Source organism: Serinus canaria, chromosome Z (genome assembly GCF_022539315.1).
Source record: "Serinus canaria isolate serCan28SL12 chromosome Z, serCan2020, whole genome shotgun sequence".
Lineage (NCBI taxonomy): Eukaryota > Metazoa > Chordata > Aves > Passeriformes > Fringillidae > Serinus > Serinus canaria.
Window position 1 is genome coordinate 63,442,914 of NC_066343.1, and position 23,901 is coordinate 63,466,814.

Below are 23,901 nucleotides of genomic sequence, written 5' to 3' on the forward strand. Positions count from 1 at the left end.
TCAGCCCCTGAAGTGGAAACCCATGGAGCTTTACCAGGAAGAGTGGAGATGTAGATGAGGGATATTTCTCAGATTGTCTTTAAAAGGATGCAGAAAGGATCCTTTTTTTAGCGATTTAAACCACTCAGCATCCTTGCTATTCGCGCCCCCGCCCGGCCGGCACCGCGGAGCTGCTCCTGCTCAGCCGGCACCGCTGCAGGGTGATGTCGCCAGCCCCGAGCTCCCGCGTGGGGATAAGCAGAGTTGGAAACAGGCATCTGGGGAGCTGCTCTTCTTTTCCCACAACAACAACAGAGGTATTTCCTACCCACGCCCCTCCCTACTCGACATTTCAGAAGAGCTGCTTTTGTTTTGGAGAAGCACCGCCTCGTACCAAAGCACCCGGTATTCTGCAGTAAATTATCTTAAAATAGAGACCTCTCCCACCAGATGTTTGTCTTGGAACTGGTCTCCAAACCCTGTGACAGAAATGAAAGGATGGGAAAGGCGAGGCACGTAAGACAGAGCAGAGGATGATGCTGTTCATGGACCGTGGTAGAGCCCCACCACCACCAGCCCAAGCATGTCCAGAGGATTAGGGGTGCAGCCAGTCAAATCTTCCTACTCTGTGCCAGGTCAGGACAAGTCATTAGCATCTGGAAAACCCCTCAAGCTCATAAGATGTGAATTTTCCCTCTCAGGCAGCCAGCAGCTCAAATGTGACCCAAGGCTGTGTCAGGCCACTCCCACAGGGCTACACTGAGTAAACAGAAAAATCTTCAGCCTCAGGAAATTTTGGCTTTCACTCTTTTTCAGACTCTACACATTTTCCCTTTACATCCCAAGGCATTCACTTCCATTTACTTTGGTTTCAAAGGCACATCTTGGTCAGGTATACTTTATTCTGCTTTTTCCCAGCTGCAGAGGGTTTCTCCTTCCCCATGGGGCTCCCAAGCCAAACAAAACTTTGCTTCTCCTGGGAGGAGAGCCATGAGTGTCTCCAGTTCCTCTGCAAACTGCCTGTGACGTTACAGACTTTTTTCACAAAGTATCACTTGAACAGGGAGCAGAGCACAGGTGCACATCACAGCACCATGTACTTTCCTTTTACTTTATGTTTCCAGTAAGTGCCTGCATTTGGTTTTGACCTCTGCTACCTTATCTACAAGGACCAGATCAGGGTGTCCCTTTAGCACGCAGGACAGGAGCTGGGGTGTCCAGACAGGAATTTGTCTGTACCATTCTCTCGATTTGCTGTAGGTGGGATGAATCTAGGGAATGTGTGTGAGTTCTCAGGGGGCCAGGAGCACTCTGAGTACAGCAACAATGCAGCAGAAACCTTCTCACGGCCATTGCTTTCACCACATCAGGTCCTTTCAGCTCACAGGCAATCAGATGAGCCTGTGTCCCCAAGGAAGTTTGTGGCTCCTCTGCCACAGGCACATGGCAGGCTGTGGAGTGCCCCACTGCATGGTTGGTCTCTCTTCTCCCCCCAGCCCCTTCACAGGCTCACTCATCCACTCTGAACAGAGAATTAAGGAAGAAAAATCTCCCAGTTATGAAATTCTGGACCACTCTTTCAGTGTCTCAACAGCACTCTGTTTGCCTGATTAAATTATACTTTGGCAATCAAGGTTGCATAAGTGTTGGTCCGGTGCCTAGAAAACATAACATTTTAAGAGGACTGTGACCTACCAAGGTCTCTTGCAATAGCTTTTCTCATTTTTCTTAAAAAAAAAAAAAAAAAATACCGCAGTAGCAAGTATTTGCTCTTTTTTTTTCCTAATCTTTTAATCTGTTTAAGACAGGAAAGCTTCATAATGTACAATTTTTAACTATCAAAATTTACAGAACAAAAAGAGTCAAATGTAAAACTGGTCATAACTCACAAATATCCCCATTAAAACTGTATAATACAGACATTAAGCCACAGGTCACTTTTCTATTTTTAGGAAAGTGTGCAAAGAGCTAATTGTATAGTACATGTAGATGTTAAAAGTGATGCCAAGTAAGCAGGTCTGCTGCTGCTATAAAAAATAGACAAGTATAAAATTACCTCTACAAAATTGGTACATTTTTTTGTTGCTTGTAATAAAAAAGTAGACTTGTAAGAACTTTCCGCCTCAACAAACAACAATATTTTGAAACCAGTCATTGTAACTGTTATCCTGCTACAGAGGATGAAACACAGCTAAATCAGAGAGTGGTAAGGAGAACTGCTTGTTCCAGGACCTGCATGTGAGTGCAGAAATATGCTGCCCGATGGTATATTTGTTGAACAGCCCAGTCACTGTATCACTGCAGGGTGGGATGATTGTAGTTGTTTCAAGATTGCTTTCTCTGATACTACAAAAGATAACCTAAGGACCACAAAACACAGTCACTGAGCTACTCGTAACATCACACTTTGCTGTTTGCACTGATGCACAACCTTTAGCATTCACTAAACATTTAAGGGGTAGAGGGCACAGTTCAGACACAAAATGCTCGGTTTCATTTGGACAGGAAAGGAGGAGAAAGGAGAGGGAATGAGAGGGGAAAAATGTTCTTTTTTTTTCCTTGTTTTTGGGTTTCCCTTTGGCTTTGTCACTTTCCCAGATGGCCAGCTTGGTCCGGCTGTAGAGGACTGCGTCAGCCAGCTCTCGCTCAGCCACACACACATGCACACGACGGGTCCTCAGCACTGGGATTCCTCTCTTGTCACTTGGTCCCACACGTGTTGATGTTCTTCCCGTTGGCAGCATCCTCCACCAGCGAGATGTGGTAGTCAGTTGAGAGTGTGAGGTGGGAGATGCAGCCCACCAGCCCCCGCAGGTACTGCCGGTTGGTGTGCAGGGCAATTTCCTTCATGCCCCCTGCGGGAAAGGCAGCTGTCAGAAACTCCTCACCAGCACCAGCACCTGCTCCTGCTTGGCAGGCTGCACACCCAGCAATGCCATTCCTAGTGAATTTTAATTTATAGGTTTCTCTATGTTGTTTAAAGTAATGATTTTAAGCACTTGAAACAGAGGGGATAAGCAGGAGGCAATGAATTAGGACACTAATTATTTATTCCAGAAATTGTAGCATCAGCACCTGAGCTGTGCCCAGGTGTGGGGGTTTCTAAGTTGCCTCTTGCTGTTTCTCCATGTACATGCCAGGAGTCCCATAGGGTTTCCTATTGTGCTCATCCCCCCTTACAGCCATTCCCCCATCCCACTCAGAGAGGCCTCCTCACAAAAAACAGGCTGTGGCAGACTAGAGGACACCTCCACCAGGAGCTGGACAGAGCTGGAAAGCCCTGCCTTGCAGCTGACCTTGCATCTGTGTCCAGAATGTGAACGATTAGCACCCACCTACATAGAGATCTCCATTGATATTTAACTGCCTCATCTTCCCAGGGGATTTACCGGTCCTGGCACCATAATCGTCCACGGTTACTTTGCCAGACTGTCCATCCCTGAAACAAAAAGCAAACCACTCTCATTCAGCCAGCCTACAATCAGAGGGGAGGAGGAGCAGTGGCGTTTTCCACTCGCCAGGAGACCAGAGCAACTCAGAGCTTAGCTGGGTTCATGGTGAAATCTCGGAACTGTCTGTGGGAAGCCCCACAGACACAGTGCACTAAGGCCATCCAGACTTTTCAGGTTTTAGGATTTTTTTTAAAGACGTAAAAGACCTGCAAAGTGCGCAGGACACATTTTCAGAGCAGAAAGTGCTGGAAAAGAATCAAATTGGACAGGTGGGGGACAGAGGGGATGGGCACATTCTGACCTGCTGTTAAAAATCAAATGTAGTGTTAGAAGTTAACAGCAGAAGCTTAAACAGCAGGGAAAAAAATGGGCAAGCTATGCTAAAACTTACTTTTAGGCAGTTTTGTAACTCACTACAGCCATTTTACACATGGTCAATAACAGTATTAACAGGAAAGCTACATGATGGGTCCTATCCTCACTTAATTTGGTAACAAGTTGAGCTAAATGTCAGACTGTGATTTCCAGGGAATCAGCCTCTCATGAAGATAGGGATGTATGCTTTCCCTGCTGGACACAGCTGCCTCCCATGAGGTAATGAGTTATAAATATGAGTTATATATACACTGCAAGATGTCTGCACCTCCTCCAAATAGAAAAACTAGGTTTACACTGTCTGTGCTCCAATGCTTGTGCCAACCCACAAAATGCTCACCAGGGAATTTTAAAATGCAGACATTAAAGAAAAATACTCTTAACTGAAATGGTACGGGTTTAATAGAATGTCTGTCACAGCCCAGAATAGCCCTGCACGACTTTGGCAGCCTGCCTTGGGCTGTGCCAAGTTGGCACTGTCACCTCAAATACAGCAATCCTTGTGCACATCATCCTGAAACAGCCAAGCTGCTAACAGTTCCACTCCTAAGCAAGGTGTGAGTGTGGAGCTGCAGTGATTCACACCCCACCAGCCCCCAGACATGCCAGCCAGCATCTTTAATGGCAGGGTGGCTGGAGTTGCCCACTCACCCAACATCTCTGGCTCTGTGCCACCCAGGTGCCCCCAGATGGAGCCTGCCCACTCACAGAACATCTCTGGCTCTGTGCCACCCAGATGCTCCCAGATGGAGCCTGCCCACTCACCCAATAGCTCTGGCTCTGTGCCACCCAGCTGCCCCCAGATGGAGCCTGCCCACTCACCCAATAGCTCTGGCTCTGTGCCACCCAGGTGCTCCCAGATGGAGCTGCCCACTCACCGAACAGCTTTGACTCTGTGCCACCGGCCGTCGCTGAAAGAGCCATTCACCGTGATGGAGGCAATGCCGCTGCCCAAGTTGTAGCTACAGTTAAAAAAAATTGAAAATGTTACTGCCTTCCTTGAAAGGACTGGTTGCCTGCCAAGCTGCTCAGGCATCCTTGACTCCCTTTTGGCTCGGATTTTGGGGCTATCAGTGGAGTCCTTTGGAGTCCCAGCAGCAGTGCTGCTATTTTGTAAAGTCAGTCTCATGGACAGGCAGGCAAAACTCCCTGAGTCAGAGTGGGTACCATCCCCACCTTCCCATGGGAGCAGGAAGAGAGCCTCTGCATGGCCATTCTTCCCCAAGCAGGGGACTGTGAAAGTCAGTGATCTAGAGACCCTTGGCCTAGTGGGAGACCACAGCTGGAATTTGCAAATATGGTTAATAAATAAATTTTTACAAGAGCAAATAAGCATGCAACCTATAAAAATCTACAAACCATCTGAAATATAGGGAAGGTTGAGACCTGTGATATTAGAAAAGATGAAGTCTAATAAATGCAACTGCTTCAGCTGCCACTCTAATTATTTCTTTGTGCTTGCTTCTACTAAAATAACTCAGCAGATATAATGTCCCCATCGTGTTTACACTTCAGGCATCTTAATTTCTGGGTCCCTGAAGCTTGGGCCAACCTTAACAAAAGAGAAGTAGCTGCTACAGCACAGTGAGCTATTGAGTGCTCTGGATGAACTAGCTGCTGCTGGACTTCAGCCTCTACGAAGCAGGAGGGATTAAAGCCAACGTCATTATCTCTCCAAAAAATACTGAACATGGAATGAACTCATGGCCAGGGTGAGGCCCTGAAGAGCAGCACTTTAAACTGAGATGCCCAGTGCAAACTGGTTACCCTAAATTTGTTTTGTCTCCAGGGGTTTAAGTGAGTCTCATGCAAGCATCCCCTTTTACCCAGCACGCTGACACCAGTCTAGGTCAAAAACAACAAGGGGATTTGAGTGTTCAGGATTGCATCAAAATGTCAGACCTTTGATAACAGAAATGAGATTCATATCGCTTATGAATCCCTCTACAACAGCTATCCCCCTACTAGTGAAATAACCTTTGACAGAAGCAAGGAGCAACAGAAATAATTTCTAGCAGCAAGTACACTGTTCAGGGAATAAGGCCATAGAAAATGAACTCAGACATCTGAACTTGAGCTGCAGAAAAATTCTTCAGACAAATTCACAGCCCTGATAGCCTCTTGACTGCACCTCTCAAAAGATGAAAATCTAGCATGAGGATCAACCTTTCAGGATTTTTTTTTCTGCATTTGTACTTTCACCATCTTCTTTGATGTTCCCCTTCAGTAAGCAGTTATTGCTTATGAGGGTTTTATTTTGGAAGTCTTATTTTTCACCTTCCTAAGTGAATGTGGAAGGTACAAATATTTCAGTAAAATTCAACTGGTTTGGTCAAAAGCTTTTGACTGTCTTTATCTCTGAGGAAGAGCAGAAACCTAATAAAAATTGCACTGTGTTTTGGAAACAGAACAGAGTGGCCACTTACTACTGTGCATGTTAGAAAGACAGTCCCTTCCAAAGACATTTAAACAATGCACCACTTCTGCAGAGTCAGTTCCTTGTTTATAAATCAATGAGGAAACTAAGAGTTTTTGCCAAGTTGTTAAATCACATTTTAAAAAAAAGCTCAAAAGAAATTAATTCAAATAGAAACATGCAACTTATCTATACATTCATGGTAACAAAGAACAGCCAGTTAAGTAAAGTGAAAAAAAAAATTAGCTTAAATAATAAGCTCTCTGCCACATGATCAATAGTGTCTCACAACAATCCACTATAGTGATGGCATCTGTGGTTTGCTGATTCAGTATTGCCTTACACAACCTAAAGGAGCAGCATGAGGAAACACAAGGCTTTCAAAACACAGGAGTCTCAAAAAAGCACCATGCAAAAACTTGCACAGGGTGTGCCTGAGCATCTGCAAGGGAGAAAGAGATGCTGGAGCAAGACCCCAGCATTTCCCAATACTTCCCAGTTTCCCCATTTTGACAGCAGTATTACTGCTTAATTAATGATTCTGTGGATGGTGGCAGAAACCAGGTGTGGTGACAGCTGTGTGTGCGTGTCACGGGGCAGGATATCTGGGGGTTTGAGGTGGTGGAAGCCCTGCTCCTGTGTGCACTGTCTGGCAAAGAGTGAGCCCACAGCGAGCAGTGGCACCACCAAAGTTTGTCCCTGAGCCCTGCCAGCCCTACCCTGCTCTGCCTGAGACAGATGTGACAGGTATGTGGGGGGCTTACCAAGAGTATTCATCCCCTCATAAGAAATCTTTCAGAAAATCACAATAAAGCCCTGATATCTGAAAAACTGAGAAGGAGAAGGAGTGATGCAAATCTTGCAGCACATTACCTCTTCAATTTACATCCTCTCCCAGACAGAAAATGGGATCCATCATTGAACAAAACTTTGAGGATGAGAGTGTCTCACACTGTGCCAAGGGACAAGTGCACTCTGTGTGTTGTAGCAACTCCTCTGGGCCCTGTGTGTTACACAAACAAGGGAAAGAAAGTTTACCTGAATATTAATGCTCCCTCCTGAAGGCCTAGAGAGATGAAATCACTGTTAGGTCGCATGGGACTGTTTCCCCTCCACATCAAAAGGCCTTCCTTCATTGTGGTTTTAAACCTCATGAACACGTTCGTTCTTGTTCCTGACACCCTGTTTAATGTAGAAGAAGGAAATAATAGTAAAATACTAAATTGTGCCAGTCTTCTTTCAAAAAACCAGGAAAGACGATGCAGTATTTAGTCTCTGCTGGTCTGGTGGGTTACTTTCCTGCAACTCATTTACATGTTGATCTGTGAAGGACTCTGGCTCACATCCTCATTTCCATCATTTCAGAGTGGAAGAATTTAACTCATCTCTCCACATAATAGCTGCTAGGTTATTCCATATAATTCATAGAAAATCCTTTTATTCCTCTAGCCTAGTGTGAAATCCAGCCCAAAAAGCAGATTTTGAGAATGCCCAGAAGATGTGAGCCCTCAGAAGCCAGTGGAAGGAGCATAGGGTGGGAGGTACCAAATGGTAGGTGAGGACACTGGTGAACCCTTCTCTGTTCAGTGGCTGAAATAAAGGTAGATGGAGGAACTTGTTGAAACAAGCCAACATTTGCTGAAATGTGGGTATGTTCTAGGATACAAAGCAGACAAAAAAGTAACTTTGAGGATCTAAATGTTAGGCTAAAGCAGGAGTTAAAAAGGAGTTAAGGTCCTTAGTCCCTTTTGAGACACAAGCTCTGTATGTCTGTTCTTTGCCCTCAGGGAAAAACCAGTCCCTCCCTGTGCCAGACAGAGGTGTGCTATTTCTTGACAGGCTGCAAGATGCACAAGAATAATAAACTAAGCCACAAGGATATGCACTTGAAATGTATTTTTCCCTGAAATTGAAAAATATGGCAGAAGTACAGTTAGGAATATTATAAATACAGCTTAAAACATGTGCATATACTACACTCTCTCACATAAGGCTCCCAACATTATAACATTTAAGAAACAGAAGACTTAGGTCCACAGGAGACACATTACCTTTTCAGGATGTCTGGATTATCATATGTGAGGTAACTGCGACCAATAAATTGTGGGATTTCAATTGCTTCTGTAATGGCTGAGAAGTAAATACAAAAAAATGAAGATGACTGTCAGAGAGCTGACTTGGAAATGGAAGGAAAAAAAGAGACAAGACCCTCTTATTGATTCACTTCTGCAGTGGCAGGCACCTACCAGTGACACAGAACTGAGCTGAGCCCACACTGCTTTGCAAACAGGCACTGCCAGATTTTACCTAAATGTTGGGGCAGCAGTTAAGGGTGTTTAAATGACTGACAGTCCCTTTGCTTACAGCCTCCATGCCAGGAGCCCAAGGTATTGCTCCACTATAAATGTTAGCGCAGAAAATTACGAAGCATTGGGAAAACATTGCAAATTTTCTCTTTACCCCCATTTCCACATTCCTTGATTCTCTATGTGGTTCAACACTCCCTCCTGCCAAAGACTGTGCATTAACCACCTCTGTGCACAGACTAAGAAACTCCTCCCCAGCTGCTAACAGAGCACCATAAGCAGAGCACATTAGGGGCCTCTCACCCTGCCAAGGGAGGCAGCACACACAGCCTCTGCTTTCTCTTTCCGTGCATGTGATGCACAGAGCGGCTGCTGCCTGCTCAGGGCTCACCCCTGGGGTGCAGTTTGGGGGCAGGTATCTCAGGGAGGACTTACAGAGTCCAGATCACTTTGGTCCACTGAAAACAACTGGGACTATACCAAAGGCTGCAGGGGAGAGGCTGCAGAGCCCTTTGGTGCATTCAACACTGCAGTGCAGCCTTGGGGGTCTTTTTCTGTGTCCCCCATACAGCATTTCTCTGGGGACAGCCCCAGGTGCCCCTATGGTGTGTGGCTGGGACAGTGGCAAACATTGCTGCCAGAACTGGAGTTGGTGCACTGCCACCCACAGAGAAGACTTTGGCAAAATAACTCAGCTGTGTGACATAACCCACGGAACACCCCTGATACAGAGCCCTTCGCCAGTCTGTGAGCAACAGCCCAAACAGATTTTTTTGTTGAGTGAACATCCTACAGTTTGTTGGTGATCTCCCATAACTGCTGCATTAATATAAGCCAGTCGTATAAATTACTTAAAATAGATGCCTTCATCCTATTTTCTTACTGAGGAATAATCCCTTCAACCCACAGCTAATCCCATCTATATAAATTTCAAGCTTTCCAGGGCAAGGATGCTTGCTTTCTTTATGCAACACAGGGTCTGGCTGGGCTTTTAGAGCTCACTGTGACACAGATATGCAACAAGTGGTGTAGTCTGGCAGCCAGCAACAACAATATGAAATTTAGCTCTAGGTGCCAAGACTGAGAATTTCAGATAGTGATGAATGACTGTTCTCATCCATAATGAAATCAGGAAAGCTGCCTAATGTGTCTAAAGAAACCACCACAGGCCATGTCCAGCCTGCAGTCTGCCAATGTCGTTGGAAGATTGCAAAAAGTTGTGTTACACTGGCCAAACATTCCTCACCAGGTCTGACACTTCCTGCACTGGACAGCCTCTGATGGCAGCAGAGCATGAAAGGAGCCCTTGTTTCCCCACCACATCCTGCACTAGAGCCCCACTGCTCTTGCCTTCAGCAGGGGAAGGTGCCCATGTCATGCAGCTCGTGCCAGAGTACTCCAATTTTCCTCTAGAGAGCTCAATGGGCATTTACCTCTGCTTGCTCTTCATTTGTTTCACTGAATCTGAGTGCAGAAAAACAAGCAAATTTTAGCATTCCCTTGATGCAGCCAGGATCTTTGCAGCTGGAAGGGAGCAGAGGCAGTAAGGAGATCTAGGACTACACACCTTCATTCTTTGCTCATCATGACTCAGCAGACAAGCACCAAAGCTCTCATGCCAAGCAGGAGTGAGCTCTGGACTGCAGGGCAGCCTCAAGTCACACCACAAAACCCTAAGCCAGCTACCTTGGCCCTCTGCTCTGCAAATACAGACACAACTCTATAGCCACTGTTCTGAGCTTGGCAAATGCTTTGGATGCAGTTTGAAATATCAACAGCACAATGATTAAGGAAGTACTATATAACCTTAGAAAATATTTTGGCTTAATGACAGAAACTTGTCAGGCTTAATGGAAACCCAGCATCCAGACAAACACACAATGACAGAGCAGTTTTCACATGATTTGCAGTACTTACTGTTCAGGCAGTAACTTCCACACTCTGCAGTGAGTCAGCACAAAACAAAACAAGAACATTCTGGGTTTATTATTCTAAAGCATAAAAATCTCCTTTAGTCCAATTTCATACCCACCTTTCTACATATGTCTAATCTCCCACCTACCATTCGCATAAGTGACTACAATCACCTGTGAAAGAAGCACTGTGTTCATAACTGGTTTCTTCCAAGTACCTATATTTGTCTGCTCAAAACACACAAAGGGACAGACAGGTGGGACCTGCAGCAAATCCTTCTGCTATTCCTGCTTCTCAAATCTCAGTGACTCATGAGGCTTTATGCAGGGATCAGCTCTAGCCAAGGGAAAACAAAGAGTTTGCTGTTCTATTCTATCTTACAGCTAAAGTATAAAAACACCTTTAGCACTTCCCAAGCTTGGACAGAAGGTGTAAAACCTAGCAATGCCAGCAAAAACTCGACTGAATCTTCAGCTGATCCATTACAATATGAATCAGCATCTCATATACCTCATACCAGCATTACTTGAGTTTTTAAGTGGTGTGTGTCATTTTGAAGAATAAGGTGAGCTCCCTCCAAAGCACTTTGTTTTTTAGGGTTTTTTACAGCAGCCTACCACCAAGAAGGATGGAGACAGCATCTTCACCTCACATACCTTCTGAATGCATTAACCAAAACTCTGTTGTGAAACAAAAGTGCACAGAGATGTGCATCTCACCTTAAGAATGTCTACACCCCAGCAGAGACACAGGTAAGGATTATTTTGAGGAATCTGTTTCAGGTGGTTCTCATCAAGGCTGTCATGAACTGAGGTTCAGGAACAACTCCATGCTCTATGCACATCTATCAGAAAACCTTTCAATTTTTGGTGGCAGCTGAGGCTGCACAAATGCAGGGAGGTTGAGCTGCACCCGAATAGGAGCCACAGATATCAGGAAGAGAAACCAAGTGGTTCATGCTTTTGAACACCCTTAAAAATGGGTAAAGATTGGATTCACATAGGCAGCAGCACCCAGGATCTGGCTAAGTCATAGGGAAAAGGTGCTTCAGACTGTCTCTGAAAGCCTGGACATCCTCTGAGGTGACAACAAGGGAGGACATGCCAGCCAAGGGGCACCACTGCTGGTGCCATGAGCCCAGACTCTGCTCCCTGGGCTCAGCACAGGGAGCTGAGCAGAGGTGAGAAGCTGCAGCCCCAGCCCTGCACACCAAATGGGCAGGCAGTCACACACCCAGCTGCAAAGCATTCCCTTGACTGACTGCCTGTGGACATGTCCTGGTACTGCTGCAGATACCATCTTGAAGTCAGGAATTTAGCACCCTGCACATACCTAGAAAGTCAAAATCCCAATTCTCCTGCCTCCCTACAAAAAAGCCAGGGTAAATGACGTTGTTTCAGCTCTTAGTTAGACCACAACAACGTAAGCAAAAGGGTTCCTTGCATTGCATGTTATTATAATGCTTTTGTTCTAAGACATTGTCTGTTTTGAAAAAAAGGCCAATATATTCATTGCAATTTAACCAAAACCACTACATTTAACTTTGAAGTTTATGACTGTGAGAAATGAAGCAGTGGGTGAAGACAATAATGTCAGCCAGCTCTTTTGAACCGAGTTTACTGTTACATTACAAAACCTCCCCTCAGGAATTTTTTAAGATCAAGCTTGACAGAAGTGAAATGACTCCATCTAGTGGAATAACACAAAGCACAGTTTTTAAACGCTTTTGTTGCAATCTTATCCCTTTCCTGAATCTAAGGTTCAAACTATTACAGTGGCTCTGAAGAAAAGAGAGTAATGTGCACGTGCATGAGTTTGCCTCCTTGGTGGTCTCCTTGGCCCCACCAAGGCAGGATCTGTGCAGATGGTTCAATTTCCATCAGAGCAGTCAATGCCTAAAACAGGAGCAGGCCTTTCTGTGTGTGAGAACAGCATTTGCTGTCAGCTGGATGCTGGATAAAATTACCAGGGTTATCCATGCTCACGCTTCAGGACGTAACACAACTGCTGGCTGGAGGATCCTGGCAGGAATTCCCCCTTTGCACAGCACTGCACAATTAGGGACCTGTATGAAGTGTTAGTGTTCACTGCTGTTCACCACAAGCAACCAGATACCAGGCTGCTATCTATGGATCCTAGCCCCGTGCTGGGATAACAGTTACCACATTCCTAAATAACACAACAAATTCTTCCCTAGACACATGGAAAGTACACAGATGAAAGGGGTACTCTGGCCTCCAGGGTTTCTATTTAAAGGCCTGCGTACAGCAGCAGTTGTAGGTGCTAAATCTTCCTTATTTTTGTGACCAGCTCCTGCCCCCTGGGTTGATATCCAGCCATTGTTACCTTTTTGGCAATGCTGCCCATCGAAGCCCAGGGGACAGTCACACTCATAGCTGTCCTTCTTGGGAATGCAGGTGCCTCCATTTGCACATGGTGAGGTCACACAGGGGTGGGCAGCATTTGCCAGGTTGATTCCAAAACTGAAATCCTGTTTCACATCAATTGTCCGGTCATTCAAGATAATCTATATGTTAAAAAAAAAGGAAAAAAAAAAGGCATGAAGAGACAATGTTAAAACTTCCAAATCCAGAGTATCCTGCTGCTAGTTAGAAGATTCCTCTGAAAGACTTCAGAGAAATGTAACTCTCAAAACTTGGCCCAAACCCTATTCTTGTGTCTTTTCCGGTTACAGAGGTCCAACTCATACTTTTGCCCCTCCTGATCCCTTGGAGATTAAACTCTTTTTTGTCTTGTGAAACAGCCTTAGGCAACCCCTATAAGGGGTGAAGCTGTGTGGAATTTACCAGACCCTTTCCTGAACACTGGTGCAACACTGGTTGTAGCTGAACTGTGAGCTGGGATGGTAAAATTAGATGAGTGCTGCTGAAGAAAAGCATTTCTGAGATCAGAAAACCCCCCAGGAGATGAGTGTTGACAACAGAAATACTAAGCAGAACAGCTTGTTTTTCACATTTTCTATTGCCTTCTAGTATCTCATCTTGCCTGAAAGAGGCTAGAGTTAAGATGAATGAAAAACGTAAATAATGACTTCACAAAACTGTTTGTATATAAATGGAAGAGAACTGCTAAATGCTGGGATTTTTCCAATATGTCAACAGCATATGTTCTCCAAAATAAACCAACATTTGTATAATCTCAGCTGACATCTCAGCTAGAGAGATTGCATGCAGGCACAGCATCTGATCTCAGCTACATCAAAATAAGAACATCTTAACAAACAATAGATTTTAAGGCCAGAACTGAGAAAGGTAATAGTTGCTCTGGCTCCTGCAAAACTTGGACAATGCACCTTAGGGGATCCAACATCCAGAGAAGATGTTACATAAAGCACTACACAACTCTAAAAGCAGAAAAAACATCCAGTCCTGTCATGTAATGAACTGGGGAAGACTCCATTACGTTTTCAGCTTCCTTCCAAATTTTGTTCCAGAGGTTAACAAGCCTCCACTCATAAAAATATGTATTTTGTTTTCTCTTCAGTTTCCAGCCCTTGTTTCTCATCATGTCTTTTTCTGCACAATTCCAGCAGCGTGTATCCAAAGAAATCTCATCCTTATCTAGGGATTAGAAGACGACAATAAAGGCACTTCTCAGCCTTATCTAACTAAACTAAATATATTGTGATCTTGGGTCCTTCTATGCACTGCATATTCTCCAGTACTTGGTGATGTTTGCAGCTCTGTTTCTGTATAGTTCTCCAAAATCCTACCATGTGTAAAGAAGGCAACCAAACGTTCCCAGTGCCCAAAAGGCAGGCAGTACTTTTCCCTGATATCCCATTCATGCCTCTGAGAATACAAATCCACCTTACTAAGTACATCATAGAGGTAAAGGCTCACACTCTGCATTTCCCAATCCTTATCAGTGCCTTTACTCTATTGTATGACCCCTCACCTTGTAATTGCAACCTGTGTTAATTGCTCCTAGGCTCTCTATCTTGCATCCCAAAATACATTGTGTTTAGTCAAGCCTACCTTCCCAATGATGTTCACATGTCTGACCTACTCCTATCAGTATTACTCACTCCCCCAGTTTTCCTGAACCTCATGCTTTCTGCTGGGCAGCTGACAAAGACAGTAAAAAGTGTCAGACAGAGTGATTAAACCATTTACACTGAATTACAATTACTTTTCTGTCCTGGAGCAACTGCAGAGCTTTATTTATTTTTTTAATAAAAACTATTATTAAAAATTTGGTTTTATTTGGTATTTCTTTGCACTCATCTGATGCAATTCACTCCTTGAAAACTGTGAGGATTAAGGGCCAATCTTTCAACTTTATCCAAGGAAAATGTAAGTTCAGTTTGCACTTTCATTTGATTATTTACTAGGCCTGATACAAACTGCACTCATGTTCAGCTGACCTCATGGGAACATCATCCCTAATGTCGGCTAACAATGGAAAACATCTCCTCCATTCATGTGTCCCACAGAAAATTGAAAGAGGGGAAAGCAGTATGGTGCACATCTCCATGGTGGTATAAGAACGCACTAGGAGGACTTTTAACTGTGAAATAATCATTTAACCCCTCGTGGTGGGCTCCTGAGGTGAAATCCTTGATTATTCTGAATATTGCCAGTCGAATAACGGCACAAAAAGCGTGCATGGATACAGTGGAAATAAATGCCCACAGTGTGTTTCTCTGGGCACACACCTTCTGGATGCTCCCAGTGAAGGGTCTGAGGATCCCAGAGTTCTTCTTCACTTCATCATAATTAGGGACTCCACCAATAAATATTTCAGAGCTGCATTTAATCTGTGTAAAAGCCCCCTGCAAGAAACACAAAAAAACATTTTATTAGAGTAGCTGGAGCCATGCTTCTATCTTCAGATTAATTGTCATACAGCCTATTTCAATGCCTCTTCTTTGTACAATCAAGAAAGCCATTGTAGGACACTCCTGACTGACTTTACACTATCCCTGTCAGAAGCAGCTGAAAAATCTCAATTATTTCAAAATGGCAATACTGAAGGAAGAAAGAAAGGAAACTGACACATTGTGTTTTCTGACTGCACATCTAGCTTCATTTGCAAAGATTTGAGGAATACTGATGTAAATCTATAACCAGAATTAGGCTCATAAAACTAAAATCAGAGCAAAGTTCATGCAACAGAGACTCATTCCGTATTTCCAACATCTAAGAGATAACCTACTGGAAGATATGGGGCTAAATGAAAGAAACACTGAGTTTGCATCAATTACCAGAAGCAGTTGCTCAGGATACCTGATGGGAATATTCGGAGTCCTGGAGTTGAGTGAAAGACATTTAACAGCTAAAGACAGAATAACTGTGTCACTCCAGTCCTGCAGAAGCTTCTGTGCTTTCATGGTTCCCAGCCACCCTCCTCTTGGAGCACTGCAGTGCAGCACTTAAGAGGAAAAAAATGGGAAGGTTCACCTTAACCCATCTATCTAAAGAAGTCTTGAGTGCTTCAGTCAACTGTTTCTCGTTCAATTTGTTTCCTGACAGACAACTGGAATTTCAATTTATTTAAATTTTTGAAGAAAAGTCAAAGTTTTGATAAAAGTTTCCCAGTTTTCTGAAAAGCCTGCTATGGGACTTTTCTGCCATGGGATTTTTTGCCATGGGATCCGGAGTCTGGTTTTCTGTCTGCACTCTCCTCTAGGTAAAAGACATTCCCCAAGCAGGTCTCACCTTGGCTTTTATCAAGATAGAAAATGTATCTCTGGGCAGGCATTTATGTGCTTAGAGTGAATACCCTGCTTGGTGCAAGAACAGTTTCACTTTATTATAAATTTGACTCACAAGGATCACTTGGTGCGTGAAGAACAAAAAGCAAGTCATCAACTGTCTAATTGTTCCAGTGCTTACTCTGGCCTGCAAATCACTTTAGCAAGAAGAAGACAAAGAAACAATTCTCTTCAGGTCTACCTTTCCAGGACAATATTCAGCAAGAGGTAAAAGAAGACTGGGCACATACTTTTCAGCATGATACCTCCCCAAATTACACCTCTCACAGTGCACATGCTGCTCAACAGACTTAGCCACAACAAGAACTAACAAAAGAACCTCAGGAAGATATATGAGCCAGAACAAAAATGTGAGTCCAGTTCAGGAGCAGGCACAGTCAGATTCCAGTGGGATCCCTGCCTTTATGGGTGTCTTTGTCCTCAGAGGGAAGACCTCATGCACAAATTCCCAACTCTGGGCTTAAGAGAAAGTTGCCCTAATGTGTATACTGTTTTAAGCTAGTAAGAGGTTTGAGAGCAGGTTGTGCAGTCTACCATGCAATCATTTACAGCTGCCTTCATGACAAGGCTGCCACAAGCTCACCTCTGCCATCCCTTCCACCGGCTTCTGTTTGTCCACCTGCAGGATGCCGTTCTTGGCCGTGCGAGACACTCGCAGTTCGTGCCACTGACCCAGGCTGACAGGCTCTTCACTCCTGTTGTAAGGGCAAGAAAATTTTCAGGCATGTAACATAGTGCCTTTCTGATACTCTGCAATGTCAAAAAGTCAAGTCTTCTGGGATGATTTTCTAAATAAAAAATAAATATCAGCCACTGCAATTCTACCCTTATAAGGAAGAAACAATCTTCTGAGCCCCATCAGCAAAGACCATATTTCTAGAGCAAATAACAAGCACTCTAGTTTTATTTATAAGTGAAACACTATCACCAGCACACACTTTAGCTACCTCTGTGCTACTTTTTCTGCTCAGTCATTTATAACACATAAAAATGAGTTTTTGTCTCAGCTGTACATTCTCAATTCACAAAAAGCTTCCCACTTAATGGTTGGTCTAGCCCCACATTCTTCATCCTCTTTTCAAACAGAACTACTTTGTGCTGGCTTATCAGCTCTATTTATGCAACCTGTTACACTGACATCTACACACACACACATGGGCAGCCCGGATGCTGTACATAGAAAGGAAGTAATTAAAAAATTATCCTAATGATGCGATGAGACCTTGGCTAGGAACAATAATCTCCAGTTGTGCAAAGTATTCACCAGTCTCAAAGGAAGCATTTTTAAACAGTTCTTACAATCTTTACTGGCATAGCACTAATATGAATAGCAGCCTCTATGAAGGGCAAAACCACATTCCCCTTCAAAAGTTCTATAGATCTTTGTATCTTGTTTTCAAATGTCATTTTACTACACTGGTTAAAGAATTTTATGTCTAAATGAGATGTAGCAGCCTTTCCTCCAGGAGGACTGGAAACTTGTGTATGATTTACTGGCCAAGCTGGAAAAATCAGAACTGTGTTATCTAGGACCCCTAAGACTTTCTAGCTTCAGTGAAAAAATACATAATTTCTGGAGATGAAATAATGTTTGTATTTTCAGAATACTTGCATTTAAAAACAAAACAAAAAAACCCCTCCCATATTCTGAAATAAAAAAAGGAAAAAAATTGTAATCTGAAATAGTGAGTCAATAGTGATTCAAATGCTGATTAAAAAAATTTATATAATTTTGAAAATGTGAAAATAATATTTTCTTTTTTTTTTTCTTAACAATCAACATCAGTTTTGAAACCTTTCTGTCATGGGTTTTTTGTTTGGTTTTTTTTTTTGATCCTTCAAGTTTTCTTAAAGCTCATTTTTATCTATTTTAATGATGTTGGCAGTATTACCTGACATTTCTGAATGACACATGGTTCACAAAAAAGCCACTAAAAATATTATCAAGCAATGCCAGTCACTTGTCCTCATTCTTGTGTAGTGCCATTTAGGGTTTAACTGTCTTGGATAAATCAATAGCTAAGGAAATCTAATCACCTTGAAGAAGTCAATATGTTTGGCTACATAGCAAGTGGCAACACAAACATTATCTGCTCTGCTGGTTAGGTTATCATCATGCTAACCCTCCTGCTTTGCTAGATTTAATTACAATCAGGGATGATTAAGCCTTGCAGAGTCATCACTTCAGAGCTGCAAGCTCTTTCCTGGAATCATGGGCTTTTTGAAACCAACATGAGTTTGGTAACACTTTCTTCTGATGTTTGAACACTCCTGGCTCTTCACGTGCTGTGGGGTTACTTTTTCCCAAAGTAACCCCAAACCAAAGCCTAAAAAATATACCAGATCATGAAGATCTTGATCCTGCTTGGCCAAGGGAAATCCCACCAGCTTTTCCTCTAAGACATTCCACTGCTCAGGTTCTGCATCTGGCCACCCACTCTGCATCCCTTCTGCCCTCTGTGGAGCCCCCAGAGCACACTGTGCCGCTTCCATCCTGGGATACATCAGGAAATCACAACCTTCATCAGCATCAGCTCTCCTACTGCTGCTGCTGCTGATGTACACAAATAAGCTTGCCTCATCCAAATTATAAAGTATTATGGCTGTGTTCTGATTATAATATAAAATGTAACAGCCTGGTGGTCCTATGGCAGAGGTATCAGGACGACCTGAGCTATACCCCTGTTAAAGACTCAGTGTAGGCATGACATAGTATGATAAAGATGGACTTTCAAGCAGACATTGACCAGGCAGGCATGAAAAACAGGGACTCTATTTGTCTTATTTAATCACTGACAGAGCTGATGCCAGTTGCACATTTTATCTAGAGAAAGAGCTAACAAGACAGCCTGATAACTTTCACTGAATCCTGATGGTCTCCTAAGTCTCACCCATTCCTCAGCCACCTCACCACACTCTTTTCCTCCAGTGCATGTAGCTCAGGCAGTAGCTGCCATCCAGCTTGCTGTTCTGCTTTCCAGCACAAAGGGGCAGTTTCTACTCTCAGGCATATGCTTGTGGCTCTCTCTACCCTTCAGAACCCTGCATATCAGTTAAACTTTAGTACAAGGTGTTTTGAAGCGCTACAATATTCTTGGAAGAAAAAAAAAATCTACTTTAATATTTTATGGTTGCCTGTAACAGGAATTAGAAGGCTGCAATCAGTAAAGATTGAAGGCTGTTGTAAGGAGGGCTATTCTGAGTTGGAGAAAAGGTCTCCAAAATTAGCTATTTCTGCCACTTTTCAGCAATAGAATAGAATAGGGCAAGTATGAAGTGATTCTTCCCTTGATATATCCTCTCAGCTTCTGGCAACTTGTCATTTAGTAATTTCCTGAGTCAGAGGCTGCATCCGTACAACTGTGTTTGATCTCCCTCAATGGAGCTTTCTTCAAATTTGTCCCATTTTTTTAACCTATTTATAGTTTTGGCATCTGTAACTTGCTGTGACGATTAGTTTCCACAACTTATTTATGTACTCCTCTGAAAAAAAAAAAAAACAAACCCCAAACCCAAAGAAAAAAAAGTCTTATTTTCTTTGGTTCCTTATTTTCTTTGCATACTGAAAAGATTCAGAATACTCATTAATCTCCATGCCATTCATTATTTTAAAAGCTCTATCATACTTCCACCAAACTCTTTCCTTTCCAGGCTGAAAGGTCCTGCTGCACAGGAGTTTTCTGGAACATGTTTCATTCCCTCTCCTGGATGTCAATGCTACTCTTTCTTTTTAATTTTGCTAATTTCTTTTGAAACTATGTGACCAGAAAAACAGCAAGTTTTCAAGGCAGGGTGCACTGTGAGCTTCAGCAGAGACATTCTTCCCTATTCCATTCCTAATAATTTCCTGTGTTGTACTTAGGTTTCTCTATTTGTCTCTAAACAGTTTGCTGTTGCTTCCACGGAGCTATGCACGACGACTGCAGGATGCTTCTCTGTCTGACAACACTGTTTTTCACAGCTGTGCATTGTTAGGCTTGTGCATTATTTTGCATTTGCTCCCTTTATATTTCATATCTAATTTTGTCTGCAAAACTGAGTGAGTTTGTTTGCTTGAGTCCTCATTCATTGTAAAATCAGTACATTTTCCCTAATCACAGTATAGTCAAAATTCCTGATGTCCACAGGAATCATTGACATGCAAGACTTGCAGACAGTGTACACATTTTGCATAAGCTTTATATAGATAATTTCTAAATATCAGGTCAGCCTGGTCAAACTGGCAGCCTCCTGGGCCATATCCAAGATACTCAATGCCTCCCTTCAGCCCAGTGCCTTTTCAGAAAGCCCAGGAACAGCTGCCCAGCAAGTGGGCACTCAGTTACACAGGGGGAGAGAGCAGTGGTTTTGAGGCATTTCATTGCTTCTATCCTCCTAGACATTAATTTTAGGATGCAATAAGTCACTCACAGGAGGTCTGTCTGGGAACCTTAGTGACCAGGTTAAACCACAAATTTGAGTTTCAGACAGCTTACGTTATATAAATTGGATACTAGCCTCAGGTCCCTCAAAAAACAGCACTATGAGGAAGTGGAGGGACCTGGAGGTGTATTTTCTTGTGCCACCTCCAGCCTGGTACCTCTGCTTGGAACTGGAAACCAGGAAGGAGGATGCTCACATAAGTTCCAATATTGTGAAACCCTGTGGCTAGAAAGTGTATGCATAAAATATTTATAGATCCCCTAACAGCGTCATGGGGCAAGAAGGGAATTACTGCAATGCCATACAGACACAAATTTAACATCTGCAGTAAGACAAAGCATAAAGCTTTGAAATACACTGATGTAGGAAAAAAATCCTGTCCCCTTGACCAAAATTATTTTGCTTTATAGTGCTTCTGTGCTTCCTCAGAAGCAGGCACAAGAGACCAAGGGGCTCGCACATCTCATCACAGGCTGTGACCCTTCCCAGTCCGCTCCTCTCGTGGATCAGCAGCATGGCACGTTGGGAAGCAAACACCAACATGTTGCTGTTTTACCTGATAACAGCTGATAACAGCATTTACCTGATAACAGCTGTTCACAGCATTTACCTGATAACAGCTGTTCCTGAGCCGCAGTCGAACCTGAACTCCACGTAGCCAGCCACCATGGTAATGGAGAGGAAGTCCTTGCTGTCTGTGTCATAGCTGTACAAAAGGACACCGGTCTCTAAATCTGGACAAAATGTCAGCTCAAACTCCATGAAGGAAAGGTAATTCTGTGGTTCCAAGGGCCAGGGCGTGCTAGCAAATGATCTTAAGGATTCGTTGAACTGAGGTATGGCCAAGGAGAGTGCTGGAAATGCAGAAATCACAAGCAGGTCACTTGAGGCTCAGACATAAAGGATTGACTCTTACCAACCAGTGTCTGTTAAGTATTTAATATTTGTGTTAAGTATTTAAGCTAATAATTAGCAAAACAACCTGATTTTTTTTCTCATCTAAATTAAAAATATTTTATAATCCTACCCAATACTAGTTAATCCATTCCTTTTCCAGGGATGTATTCGTACTGTAAAGCATTTTGTACCCTTTCTTTAGTGATTCATAATAGTGCCTTTCAAAGTAGCAAGCATGCACACAGTGGGTGGTAGCATGGAAATTTCTACAGCATAAAAAATAAGACCAGATGTATTTTACTACTTGTATCTCTGATATTAGCAGGCAACTGACATTATGTCCTTTACATTTCAAAATACACAACTGATATGGTTTTAGGAGAAAGGTGGGTATTTCTTGGGATTAATGTGCAGCTGTGGAGTAGTACATTATTTTAACTTGTGAATAGGAATTTCAAGATGCTTAAGTACAGTTAGCTTAAATAAGCAAAGAGGTTCCAGAATAACAGATTATGTAGGAGCTGTATGTAGCTCCAAAGCAATAAGGGAAGGTTTTCAGTACCTGACTTTAAAAAGATAAAGTGAAAAGTATTCTCTTTTGTCAGTGTAACAATATGAGGCCTCCTTGGGTGTCTCTAAGTGGAAAACACATCAAACACTAAATAACACACACAAAGAGGCATCCCAGTATCCACTCACCTTCCTCGCAATGATGACCTTTAAATCCAAGAGGACAGAGGCAAATGTAAGAGTCTGCTTTGCTTGCAGTACAGGTGCCACTGTTGATGCAGGCTGCCTCATCACAGATGCCACTGCTACATTCACCTGAACACAGGAGGCAGAACATCAATTTATCAGAGAAGTTTGTCAAAGAAGATTTCTTTGGCTGTTGATCGCTGCTACTAACCAACACAATTTGCTCTTATGCCGAGATTCCTTCCCAATTTGTCAAATGGTGAGCAATTTAGAAAGGGAACTTGCTTACTAGTTGTTATTTTTTTAATATCAAACCAGCAAGAGACCTTATAAATAGAAAAAGTAGCTCTTACAAGCAAACCATAATAGATGTAACTTTCAATCATTCCTTGGATTACTTGTTGTCTGCTCTTTTTCCTATTTTCTCATAAGATAAAAATTTCTCTAAATTGTTTACATGCACCAAGCCTAGCTTAATTTTAATTATCTTAAGTGCTTCTTTGCTCACTATAAATTCATGCCATGTGTTAATCATTATCAACTAATCTTATTAGCCAAAATGAGGTTGTTGACCCTCCCGTCCACACTAAAAGGAATCCATATCATCAACATACAGATTTTTTAAGAAGCATGTCTACTGTGCTGCCACATCAACTTAAATAACAAGGAGGTTATTTCTTCTTGCCGGATTTTATCTGAAATTGTTGTAGAACAAAAAATTCTCATTTGCTTCTTAAAACTGATAACTGTAAAACTGTCAAACTTGTCAAATGTACACCTGATTGAAGTTCTTGTTGAATTTATTTTCTCCTTTAGTTTCTGATCAAATAACTCTGCTCTCATCAGTAGTAACAAACTAATTACATCATCTGTATACATTAAGAGAGACCAAGCTGTGTGTACAATGGTAAGCACACCATTTGGAGTGGCTTAGTGTCTTATAGCAAACTAAGAATTACACATCTATTTTGAGGGACATTGAAGTATCATCTCTGAGATGACAAAGGTTTCATGAGGCAGTTCTGGCAATAAACACTGGGGAACAGTTTTGCAACTTGAGGTGATTAGGAGAAGTCTTGAAAAACTACTGCAAGAAGAGAATATGCCCTTTTACTTTTTTTGTTTAAACACAGCACTCTGATTGCAAGGACAGTTTTGAGAGCAGGTCTCTACACATCTTCAGTAAGGCACTGGTACGTGTACAGCACCAGCTCTACAGTTTGGATTCCCATCCCAAAGCCAGAAAGAAAACCACAAACAAAAATGCAGATATAAATGGCTGATGTGCTCACTCTGCTCTCCCCAGTGGAAAACAACCTTTTCTAACTAACTCAGGGCAGAAGCAGAAACAACTCACAGGTCATCTGGTACCACTCCCTGATAGACCAGACTTGTCCCCTACTGCTCATCTACAGATCTCCTACCAGGACCACTTTTCACAGTATGGAGGGAAGGTCTGAGTACAGCAGCCATGACACAGGACTCCAGGGCTGACCTGAGGAGCACAGACAAAACATACAACTCTCCCAGCAGGGAAAAAATGCTCCTTTTCCATGGAAGGGGACAGTTACTTCTGCCCCATGCCCAGCCATGGGATGAGGGGTGATGGCTATGCTCACTGAGGTGTCTTTGCCCCTTCTGGCCTGCACAAGTGAGCCAAGGCAGGACAGGTATCTTGTCCTTCAGATCCCTCATGCACTCACCATT

At 43.0% G+C, this 23,901-nt stretch overlaps 1 protein-coding gene across 2 annotated transcripts in view; it reads right to left on the minus strand.

The window, feature by feature from the left end:
* Window positions 1-1,752: 1,752 nt before the first annotated feature.
* The window catches only part of EGFLAM (EGF like, fibronectin type III and laminin G domains), a 76,291-nt gene continuing 54,142 nt past the window's right edge, over window positions 1,753-23,901 (minus strand). For both annotated transcript variants that reach the window (XM_030237431.2, XM_030237430.2), the window contains exons 14-23: window positions 22,198-22,323; window positions 21,212-21,455; window positions 16,763-16,874; window positions 15,121-15,237; window positions 12,789-12,969; window positions 8,274-8,352; window positions 7,261-7,404; window positions 4,685-4,768; window positions 3,315-3,418; window positions 1,753-2,834 (exon numbers count right to left, since the gene is read on the minus strand). In XM_030237431.2, the coding sequence (XP_030093291.2) occupies window positions 2,680-2,834; window positions 3,315-3,418; window positions 4,685-4,768; window positions 7,261-7,404; window positions 8,274-8,352; window positions 12,789-12,969; window positions 15,121-15,237; window positions 16,763-16,874; window positions 21,212-21,455; window positions 22,198-22,323 (1,346 nt within the window). In that variant the 3' untranslated portion in view covers window positions 1,753-2,679. The remainder of the gene's footprint in view (window positions 2,835-3,314; window positions 3,419-4,684; window positions 4,769-7,260; window positions 7,405-8,273; window positions 8,353-12,788; window positions 12,970-15,120; window positions 15,238-16,762; window positions 16,875-21,211; window positions 21,456-22,197; window positions 22,324-23,901) is intronic.